The 12,470-nt window shown below is 38.3% G+C and overlaps 1 protein-coding gene across 1 annotated transcript in view; it reads left to right on the top strand.

Annotated features, from left to right (window-relative positions):
- Positions 1 to 12,470, top strand: part of CSNK1G1 (casein kinase 1 gamma 1) — a 141,267-nt gene that overhangs the window by 75,490 nt on the left and 53,307 nt on the right. Inside the window, 1 exon segment of the mRNA NM_001038146.2 lies at positions 925 to 994. Within this exon segment, the coding sequence (NP_001033235.1) occupies positions 925 to 994 (70 nt within the window).

Below are 12,470 nucleotides of genomic sequence, written 5' to 3' on the forward strand. Positions count from 1 at the left end.
ATTAGCCAACCAATTCTTGAAGTTTGGTGTAGAGCAAAATGTGATAGTGTGGCTGCTTTATCTTTGGGCTATTTAGTAAACTCTATTTTTAAAAGCTTGAACACCATCCTAATTAAAGCTACATGTCTTAGTAGCGCTTAGTCTTTAATTCTCTTCAGTGTAAAAATAAATACACATAACACTGTTCCTACAGCTTTATTCATAATATCAAAAATTGAAAACAGTTCAGATGTTCAAACATTATTATTTGCGTGTATGTAAACACACACACAATCATATACAGTTTTACTTACTGCTATGGAATGGTATGGTCACATTGTTAAATTTAAAGGCATGTTACAGAACACCAAATATAGTGTGCTTTCATTTATTTAACATACATTTTTAGTCTATATTATGTATAAAAATATGTGTATAAATAAATTTTTGGAAAAAACTCACCTAAATGTTAATAAGGCTTCTCTTTTAAATGGTGGAGTCTTGGGGTATTTTTACCTTCTTTCTAATTTTTGTGTAAGTGAATTTTTTTCCTGAGCATATATCATGTTTCCAAAATAATGCTATTTACTGCCCCAAATTCATAATAAAACAAGCAGGAAATACATGCTAGTATTTCATTAAAAGGTGTGACATCTGGTTTCCTAGGAGAAGATATTTCAGGAGAATATTTCATGATGAGAGAGTTATCCTTGAGTGGTGTCTTATACAGAATATTTTTATTTAAATATCCATTGCCGAGATTGTGTATAATTCAACTTCATCTTCCCATAGATGTACTTTCAAAGGGGAATTGTGGTAAGAAAATGCTATCATATATGAATATCATTGCTAAAATATTAAGTGGTCTTAACCCTAGTTTACTCTGAAAACCTAGGAATGGAAAAACTGTCAAATCTGATCACGATTTCTTTTCTTGGGTTTCAGGAACCAATAAAATCACGTGCTCCACAGCTTCATTTAGAGTACAGGTTTTATAAGCAGCTCGGCAGTGCAGGTAAGTCAATATTTTCTCCATTTATTTAGCATATAGCTTAGCTGGAAGCCCTGAAATATATAAATTTTCTTGTCTATCCTTTTTGCCAAACCATATGTCTCCCCTGCTTACTGGATAGGTAAATACACACAGTCAGCTGAAAAGCTGCTTACTCTGTGGCGTCTGGAAGGGCAGTTGAGTTGACTGGGGGTCTGTGATGCTGTGACTGCCCACAAACCAACCTCTGAATGCTTTCATCTACCTGAAATACACATGGTGTGAGGTTTTGCTTTTTGGTAGTTGATCCATTCTCTTTTCTTTTCCTCTATATACAGAAAGAAAGGAGGAGGTATTGGTAATATTCAAACTGCTTTCACCGCATTGAGACCACATATCCATCTTAAAGATATATGCCAAGATATATCTTCTGAAATACCTTAACAGTCTCACTTTATCTATTGTTTTCACTAATTTGGAAGACCTATCTATATGATTGTAATAATCCTTTGAGGATTTTAAGAAATTAAGTTTATAATTTTTAAAAACATTCCTGTGTTCTACCTAAACTCTCAAATTTCCAAACTACCTTACTGGCTTCCAGAAAAATATACTGACTAAGCGAATGTAACCAACCCTAAGGAGGTTGAACCCACAGGATATGTATTGCAGAAGATGAGCTCCTTCAGTGCTAGTTTCATCATTTGACATTAACAGACATTCCTCTGCTTTATGCTTCTTCAGTGTAACAGTTGTGTTTTTGTGTGTGTGTGTGAATGACTGAAACTTTCAAGTGCCATTACTGAAGGTACTATTGAAGGAATATTAAATTTCATTTCCTAAAATGTATAGAATTATATAAGAGCCACTGGGTGTTATTCAAGTCGTCTTATATACCCTGACCATGGCAATAATCAGCCATGGTCGTAACCTAGGGAGGCCAGGATGAACATTTGTCTTGCATTGAACCTAACATGAGTTCTTGCAGACAGCTCAAAGGCATTCATGTCAACTGTGCGTGCCGCGCCTCCACTGCTCAGCTGCAAGTCTTCTTTCAAGCTGCGTGTCTTCAGTTCCTCCAGTTTTTGCATCGTGTGATTTAGAGAGACTCCACTGTCATTGCTCCCGTAGCGAGTATGAGCGTGCACATGCACACACTCCTAGTTTTATGATGTTCCTCTTAAATGAGCCTCATAAAACAGCACCAGTAACTGTGGATTCGGAGGCAGTGGGATTATTTATCTTTCTTGATCTGGACATAGTACTTCTATTAATTTAGATTAGCTATTTTAACAGCCATTTTACATGGTTGACTTTTATGCATTCATGGAGTTCTACTCAGTTGAAACCTTTACATCTTTTTTATATAAACCACCATCAACCAAGGCTTTCTGCATTTTTCTGATTATATAACTGATTTTGATCACCCAAAACTTTAAAGGGTCATTCTGTTTTATCCCATTATTACTAAGTACTAGGATACTTTTCAGTCCTGATTGTTACTGATGATTCCATATTGGCTGTTTTTTAAATCATAGCTGCATATCCCCCTGCCCCTGCCCCCTCCATAATACTACTGTAAGCTCCTTGAGAACAGGCTTGTGCCCGCTGTACCCCATCGTCCCAAATGTGTCTCAAGGCCCAACATGGTTCTTTCACCTAATAGGAAGCTGGGATGTGTTTTGGTGACATAAAGAAGTTGAGAAGATTTGAAAAGCATGTGTTGTATATTTTTGCCAAGTTATTAAAAAACATATTCTCTGAGGATGGCCAAAAAAGGAAATTTATTTATTTATGATAGGTAAGAAGTAGATTTATTTAGAGAGATACACATTCCATAGACAGAATGCGATCCATCTCAAAAGGCAAGACTAGTCCTGAAAGAAACTTTCCACAGAGTATGGGCAATCTCAGAAGGTGAGAGGCCAGGAAATTTATTTTGACAGTAGATCAGTTGACAAAGTAGACAAGATTTTACTATGTCTCCCTCTTAAGTGTGAGCATGAACACTAGAGTTTGTTCCTGATTTATAGGCATGAGCGTTTCTCTTCCTGTTTTTCTAGAGTGAAGTTCCCAGCTGTAAATGTGACTCATCGGTAGTTAATCTTTGAGCAGCTAGAGCACATATGTCACTCTCTTCAGAACCAAGGTGATGTTGTCGCCTTGTAAACAAACAACTTTTCATGCCCAAAGCGCACAAACCAAAATAATGCAATCATTGTTTTTACTCATTGGTGCTTTATCTTTCATTATTCAACATAGGACATAGATGCAAAATATTTGGTTATCATGACAAGGAATACTTAAAAACAAATCCTGTTATAACTTAGATTTGTTCAAAGAATTAATTGGTACTTACAAAATGGATGAAATTTGGGGACAGAAATGAGTGATTATGAATTTAATGAATACCCATATAGCTATTAGAGCTTGAGACTTTAATTTCCTAAAATAAGAACTTTTGTGTTGGCTTGAGAATATGACCATTTTTGTCCTTAAGTACCCAAATCTTATTCATTAACTTGGTTTTTGACCTTCACGTTGCCTCGACTGAATGATCTGGAAATTCATACCAGTTCTCTACAGTTGTGTAGACAGAACAAAAATGGTAGCACTGGGTGATTGTGAACATGGTTTAAGGTGGAGCTCTTCCTGATTGTCCCTTCTTTTCATTGTTTGATCCCTTAGCTTTTTCCCTTCCACACCATTCTGTTCTTTAGTGAACAGTCCACACTTCAAGCTTTGTTTATTGGTTGTAATTTTGCTGTCAAGAGTTTCAGACCTGATTATTTACTATGCAGGTTGATACCTCTAAGATAATCAGGGAAGAAGGAGGGCCTTGAAACTGAGAATGAGGATTTTGGTCTTCCTGAAAGCTATCATTTTTTTCTTTTTTCATTTATTGTAGAAACCAAATTATGAAATATTTATAAAGGGTATTTTAAAAGGAAATGATGGTCCATCTCCTTACCACCCTAACTCAACCACATTTCACTTGACTATTTCTCTCTTTTTCATGTGCAGACATATTTCATAATTACTCTCAGTTCATATGCAATTGCGTGTCTTCATTTACTGAACATTGTGACATTTGTCTTGATGCCACATTAGATACATATTTCTGACCATTGTATAACCTCCTGTCAGCTTCATAGACCATAATTTAGGCATCCATTTTGTGTTGCCAGACATTTATAGCTTGTTTTTATTTGAAGAAAGCATTTTCCTTGTTGATTTCTGATTGAGTATATAACTCAAAACTTTTCATATGTTCTGCCATTTACTTCCCATATGATAGTGTTTCTCAAATGTTTAAAAATCTATTAGATGATAGATTAAATTTATTCCAAAGGATTCCAGAGCAAAAATTACAGAAAGAAATTTCAGTAAGAGAAATTTGACTTTGTGTAACAATTAAAACAGTGTGAAAGTAATCTAAATGTCATCAGTATGGATCTGGATAAATAAATAATGATATATTTATATCATGAAGTTAACTATTAGAAAGAAACTGGTACTGTGTACTAACATGGAAAGATGCCCCAATATATTTTTTAAGTTTTATAAGAAGCTTTGTAAAATAGTATAACATGATTATATCCCTATAATACAAGAAAAACACACAGATATGTCACATGAGCACAGAAAATATCTAAATGACTATTGTTGTTGTTGTTGTTGTTCAGTTGGCTAAGTCATGTCCAACTCTCTGCGACCCCAAGGACTGCAGCATGCCAGGCTTCCCTGTCCTCTGCTATCTCCTAGAGTGGCTCAAATTCATGTCCACTGAATCAGTGATGCTGCCAACCATCTCATACTGTGCTGCCCTCTTCTCCTTTTGCCTTCAATCTTTTCCAGCATCAGGGTCTTTTCCGATGAGTCAGCTCTTCACATCAGGTGGCCAAAGTATTGGAACTTCTGCTTCAGCATCAGTCCTTCCAATGAATATTCAGGGTTGATTTCCTTTAAGATTGACTGGTTGGATCTCCTTGCAGTCCAAGGAACTCTCGAGTCTTCTCCAGCACCACAATTCAAAAGCATCAATTCTTTGACACTCAGCCTTCTTTATGGTACAAATCTCACATCTATACATGACTACTGGAAAAACCATAGCTTTGACTATATGACCTTTGTTGGCAAAGTGATGTCTCAGCAGAGACAGGAAAGCATTCCTGTCTCTTAATGGGAGGGCAGTTTTCAGGCAGAAATTGAACAGTTAATACATTCTGGATGTTGTAAAGGAGATTTGTACACTGGATAGAAAGTTAGAATATATGACTTTTTAAGACCTATTTGCACACTGAAATTGTATTAAAAACTCTCAAAGACCCTGTTACTATGTAGATATTTATAGTTGATATCTTACTCAGTTTCTAAAGTTAATTACATCAAAAATATAACCCTGGCAAAGTGGACACCCAGTAGTCAGAATCAAAATGGGAATATTATCTACTGTTTTCACGTACTTGGATGTGCAAGGGTGGAATAGATTTTTATTTGCAAATTATGGTTTAGTTATTAAACCTGATAATGCTGGAGAATTTCCAAATTTATTACATACAAAGAAAAACAATATTTTAAACATGTGAAACTATATGTTATACAATATTTCCAACTCTGAAACTATATGTAATAATTATGAAACATTATTATAGTCTTTGCTGTTGTAATATCAAAGCTTTAGGTTTTCTCCTGTGACTAAACCAAGTACAATCTTCAGTTTTTGTCTTGTTTTTGCTTTTTTCTTTCTTAAATCGCTGTTTTGATTTTTCACAGTACAAAGGGCTTTGGAATTGAGCACAATATGCTTTCTTTTCCTGTGTACTTTCTATAGGTTGTTCTGAGTACACAAGATTAGAAATGAAGGACTTAAAGGTCGACTCTGGATTCCCTGGGACTGCCTTGCCCTCCTGGTAGCTTAAGTATTTGTTTAGTATAGTGTGCCAGCTTCACAAGAAAGAATAGCAGTATTTAATCATGATAATTAAAGACTGTAAGCCTTGCATTCAGCAGATGAAAGCACCCAGTGAGCTGTAACCATCTTTCTTATTTTCTTATCATTTTCCTCAGCGATCAGTGTTGGGCTAATTGTATTATAGTCACCATGGGTAAGTTCCAAACTTATTTTCCTATTATGGGAATGGTTTAGATTTTCCTGTGTTCTGAGTACCTTTTACTTAGGAGAGTATATACATTGTCAGTTTTTAAGTTTCCCAACCCACAAATCTTTCATCCAGTACACCTCCCGCTTTTGCTTGTATCCTGACACACAGGAACAGGACTTGGTGGATAGTATGTTTGGGGTAGGGACAGGCAAAACCAGTGGCCTCCACAGAGAGGAAGCCTAAACATAAGAGGGGCGGTCTGAGCATGAAATTTCATAGCTAGATGGGGGCTGCTCACATGACAGGGGCCAGTGCATGTTTGCTAATTAACAAAAAATGAATAAACCATAACCAAGGGTGCAGCAGAGAGAGAAGAAGGGAGAGGGAAAGAGGCAGCAAGAGCAGGAGCAAATGAAAGAAGATGGGGGAGAAGTGAATAGTCAAATGCAAGAAAACAGGACTCTGGATACAGAAATAAGAGTACAAGTGATAAAATCTGGCGGAGACCTCTGACTTAGCCAGAAGGAACAAAAAGTTCCCTTCTATCAGTCTTCGCAGAGCTAGCTGTTTTCTCAGGAACTGGTTTTGCACAGTAAGTTTGGCATTTTTAGTCACAAGCATTAGGGTAAGTTATGGTAAATTCCCATCACTTCACTTGGCATTTGGAAAGGCCTAACTTATAATATAGGCTTCCCTGGTGGCTCAGACAGTAAAGAATCTGCCCACAATGCAGGAGACCTAGGTTTGATCCCTGAGTTGGGAAGATCCCCTGGAGAACAGAATGGCTACCCACTCTAGTATTATTGCCTAGAGAATTCCCTGGACAGAGCCTGGTGGGCTGCAGTCCATGGGGTCTCAAAATATGAGGCTTCCCAGGTGGCTCAGTGGTAAAGAATCTGCCTGCCGCTGCAAGAGCCGTAGGAGACACAGGTTCTATCCCTGGGTCGGGAAGATCTCCTGGACGAGGAAACACCAACCCACTCCAGTATTCTTGCCTGAAAAATCCTATGGACAGAGGAGCCTGGCAGGCTGCAGTGCATGGGGTCCACAAAAAGTTGAGCACAACCTAGCAGCTAAGCACAGCAACTTATAAATAGATAATACTGTCATCTGTTTGCTACTAGAGCCTTCTTAATTGTGTTGAGAGATCCTAAATGTAGTAGAGCCACTGATCTCACTCTGGTTAAACTTTTAATTCCACTTCCACCCAGCAACCTACCTGGGAAAAATTCTCAAGGGCTGTAGGAATAAATATCATATCAGAGCTGATCTAAGCCTGAGCTGCCATGCCCTGGCTTTCCAGCAGCTATTCTAATCTGCTAATGACTGTTCTGCTTTGGCTTTCTTGTAAAAGAGTTGCTAATCCTCAAATTGAAGACAACAAGAGAGAGTTCCCTGATAGTCCAGTTGTTAGGATTGTGCACTTCCACTGCAGGGGGGCATAGGTTCGATCCCTGGTCAAGGAACTCTCAGTGGCTGTACAGCAAGTCAGGCAAGCAAATAAATAAATAAACTTTAAAAATAAAAAAGACATTAAGATACTTATTGAAATTTCACAGTGTAACAAATAATAAAGCCTAGGCAAAATCTTGTTGGGAAGAGAAAGCAAATGTCCACTAGGTACTTTATATGGTTGTTTCATTTTTCCCATTTTGAGCACAAGGAAGGTTAGTATATTACTTACCGAGGAGCACACAGTAGAAAAACCTAAGCTAGGAATGTGTTTATCTCATGTTTTTGTTCAAATTTTTGTCTTCTGTGTATACTGAGCAGGTGCCTGGCGCCTTACCCATTATCCCTTGCCTAACTGTAATAAACTAGTGAAAGGCAATGGCACCCCACTCAAGTACTCTTGCCTGGAAAATCCCATGGATGGAGGAGCCTGGTAGGCTGCAGTCCATGGGGTCGCTGAGAGTCGGACACGACTGAGCGACTTCACTTTCACTTTTCACTTTCATGCACTGGAGAAGGAAGTGGCAACCCACTCCAGTGTTCTTGCCTGGAGAATCCCAGGGACGGGGGAGCCTGGTGGGCTGCCAGATGTCTATGGGGTCACACAGAGTCGGACACGACTGAAGCGACTTAGCAGCAGCAGCAGCAGTGAAAGGTTGCTGTAAAAGTGTCAACTGAAGCAAAGCCCCAGGACTTTCCCCCAGTGAAAGAGTAGGATTTCCTGTTTCATATGGTGCCCCATAATTTCATGCCTTTGTTACCTATGAAATCTTTTATAGCCTTGGGTGATCTATGTTTTGAAACATTTCTTTCTAAAGTAAATTAATCATTTGTGTTGAATACTTTCTCCATGTGTGCAACCGAAGAGCTCAGAGCTACTCCATGCAAGCCATTTTTTCACCCACCGAAATCTTTATGCTATAACTGAAGTATTCATATTCTGTTAACTTGTATGGGCAAAGAATCTGAAAAAGAATGAATATGTGTATATGTATAACTGAATCACTGTGCTGTACACCAAAATATTGTAAATCAACTGTTTGTCAATAAATTTTTTTTTTTAAAGTATTCATACGACTGATTGGGCTTTGCAGTTTTGAAGTTTCTGAGAGGGAATGGTTTTATATGTCATCAAAAGAGATTGGGGAAAAGGGGGCTTCCGTAGTGGCTCAGTGGTAAAAAAAAAAAAAAAAAAAAGTCCTCCTGCCGGTGTAGGAGATACGGGTTCAATCCCTGGTCTGGAAAGATCCCACATGCCTCAGATCAGCTAAGCATGTGCACCACAACTGCTGAGCCTGTGCTCTAGAGCCTGTGAGCCACAGCTACCGAGCCCATGTGCCACAACTACCAAAGCCCATGAACCTAGAGTCACCACAATGAGAAGCGCATGCTCTGCAGCTAGAGTGTAACCCCTGCTCTCTGCAGGTAGAGAAAGTCTGCACAGCAACGAAGACCCAACACAGCCAAAAATAAATAAGTAAATCAAATTATTTTTTTGAAAAGGATAGGATGTACTGGTCGGTCCCAGAAGAACTCTCAATCCAGGCAATTGATAAATTAACAGGAATTTGGTTTTACTTCCCCAGAGGGATAAAGCATAGATCTGAAGAAAATCATGAGAAAGCATGACACTGGCAAAACCCTCCTATAGTGTGGTGAAGTTCCTTAGGAGTACATTGTAAACAGGCTGGGCAAACACAGGAAGCAGTACACAAGAAAATTAAAAAATAAGATCATCCGAAGAGATGCTGGAAAGATGGTAATTTTACTGAAATAGAAGTAAATCACATAACAAGAATAGTTACGTACAGGTAACACATGTCAACTTAGATGTTCAATAGCTAGGAGTGCTTTAAGGAATTGAGAAGAAATGTTTTAGTCCCCAGTTGGGCAGAAAGTTTTCATAACAAGAGGAAAAAGGATGAAATGATGAACTTGGTAGAAGAAAGTGAAATCTGGATTCTTTTTTGCCATGTATAAGTTTTTCAAAAGTCTGCCAGAGATACCATGGAGAGAGGAGACATACACCACTAAATTCAGAGAAAACGGATCTTAATTGGGATAAATGGACAGCCTTGAAATTACGTCTTGAAGACTGAATATTTAGACACTTGTCCTCTCTAATTATAGGCAGTGTGCATAAGTGGAGACCACCAATGGGAGCGAGGAGAAATTTAGCCTAAACTTTCTCACTGTTTTTCTGTGACTTATTGTTAACCACCTGCCCCTGCTATGCCTCAGTTTCCCTATTCACGCACCAGGGGGAACCTCGCCTTTCTTATGGAGTTTGCAGACCTTCTAGAGTTGAATGAGGTAATGTCTGTAAAGGCATTAAATCCTTAAGGGAAAAGTGCTGCATAAACAGAAGGCAGTATTGTTTTACATGGAAACTGAAGATCTACTTTTCCTGTAGAAATATCTTATTTACATTTCTCATAGCTTTGAAAGATAGCAGAACAAAGAGTTAACAGGTTCATTTTTGAAGAATTTTTGATGGATTCTCAAACAATAGTGAGTAAATATTTCCCAGTCCTTTCTCTGACTTCATAGGGCAGAATTCCACTGTGGTGAACCCACCAGAGCTATGATCTTGAGGGAGATGTTTGTCTCTTTCAGAGGAGCTGAATGTGGTTGGGTAGAAATAATAGTTAAGAGCCTGCTTGGTGAAATGAACACTTTTACTTCTACAGCTCCCCAGCCTTTCACACCAGTTTAGGGGAGCGCTTCACTACAGCCATCTTTCAGTACTTGGAAAAGAAGATCAGGAAAAACAAATTCAAATGGTCAATACCTACTTTTGTTTGGTAAAACAGAATTGAAACCATTATGCAAAGATCAAGCCAAGGGATTCATTTATATTTGGTCCTTAGCATAACTGGATTCATCTGTGAATTCTCAAAGGAAGTGGTCTTACTAGTGATGAACTACTGAAACATCACAAGTAAGGTTTATTACAATGGTCTGTGGGAATGTTAGTGAATGTCATTGCCCCCCAAAGTGAAAGATACAAACGGTTGGCCTATATCCTGCCTCCAGTGTGGAAAGTGAGATTTCTTAGGAAGCCAGACAGTATAAAGGAACAAATAGTAAATGTTTTGGGCTTTGTGACAAGTATTGTCTCTCTTGCAAGTATTCACCTCTTGTTAACTTATCTTTAGCTTTTGTTGTCCTTATAGTGCAAACATAGCCAAAAACAATTTGTAAGCAAATAAGCTATATTCCAATAAAGGTTTATTCTTGGTCACTGAAATTTGAATTGTATGTAATTTGCACTTATGAAGTATTCTTTAAATTTTTTTCAAACATTTAAAAATAATAGAAACCGTTCTTCGTTCTCTAATCTTGCAAAAATAGATGGGCCAGATTTGACCTAAAGGCTATAGTTTGTTGATCTCTGCTCACACATGGCAGTGACCACAACTGTTTATTTCTTATCACTCAGTTCAGTTTGTGTAACACAGGAATTACTTCAGGGAGTACTTCTTTATTCCTTGTATACATGCCACATGTGAAGCTCTGTAATGAGAGAACTTACAGAAAGAGAATGTATCCCTTACTCCGTGGACTTTCCACAGTATAACATGCTGCTAGATTGTGGACTTCTTTTCCCCACTTATTGAAGTATAGTTGATTTACAATGTTGTGTTAATTTCTGCTATACAACAGAGTGATGCAGTTGTACTTTCCTTTTCATATTCTTTTCCTTATGGCTTATCATGGGTTATTGATATAGTTCCCTGTGCTATACTGTAGGACCCTTGTTGTGTATTCTGTATATTATAGTTTACACCTGCTAATCCCACACTCCTGATCTACCCTCACCACATCCCTCTCACACAAGACAACCACTGGAATGTTCTCTGTATCTGTGAGTATTTCCGTTTTGTAGATAAGGTAATTTGTGTCATATTTTAACTTTCCCATATAAATGATGTCCTGTGGTATTTGTCTTTCTCTTTCTGATTTATTTCACTTAGTAGGATAACCTCTGGGTCCATTCATTTTGCTGCAAATGGCATTATTTTATTCTTCCTTATGGCTGAGTAGTATTCCATTGTATATATGCACCACATCTTCTTTATCCACTCACCCGTCAGTGGACACGTAGGTTGTTTCCATGCCTTGGTTATTGTGAACAGTGCTGCAGTGAACATTGGGGTGCAGGTGTCTTTTCAAATTATAGTGTTCTCTGGATGTATGACGAGAAGTAGGATTGCTGGATCATGTGGCAACTCTAATTTTAGTTTTTTGAGCAACTTCCAGGCTGTTTTCATAGTGACTGCACCAGTTTACATTCCCACCAACAATGTAGGAGGCTTCCCTGGACTGTGAGCTTTTTTAAGGGTGAGAAGCATCTTTTATTCACTGTAGTATTATTTGCAAATAATTTCACCCGAAGAAGAGACTCAATACATGTCTGTTAAATTGATAAAATCTCAGTACATAAACCCTCAGCAGTATTCACTGGCAATGAGCTCACCAAGTTAAGTTGCAGCTCCTTTTACATGTACTCTCCCTTTGAGGCTCTCAACTGCTTTATTTGCTTATGCCAGCAATTCTTGATTAATTGTATTAAGGAAGCAGAATAGAGTTATGAATGAATAGTTCAAGATATCAGAACAAAATCCACCAAACTTTTTTCTTAAAGGATTTGGTGTATAGTCAGAGATATGTATCAGTCAGTTCAGTCTCTTAGTCGTGTCCGACTCTCTGCAACCCCACAAACCGCAGTACGCCAGGCTTCCCTGTCCGTCCCCAACTTCCAGAGTTTACCCAAACCGATGTCCATTGAGTTGGTGATGCCATCCAACCATCTCATCCTCTGTTGTCCCCTTCTCCCCCTGCCCTCAATCTTTCCCAGCATCTGGGTGTTTTTGAATGAGTCAGCTCTTCGCATCAGGTGGCCAAAGTATTGGAGTTTCAGCTTCAGCATCAGTCCTTCC

This window comes from Bos taurus, chromosome 10 (assembly GCF_002263795.3).
Source record: "Bos taurus isolate L1 Dominette 01449 registration number 42190680 breed Hereford chromosome 10, ARS-UCD2.0, whole genome shotgun sequence".
Lineage (NCBI taxonomy): Eukaryota > Metazoa > Chordata > Mammalia > Artiodactyla > Bovidae > Bos > Bos taurus.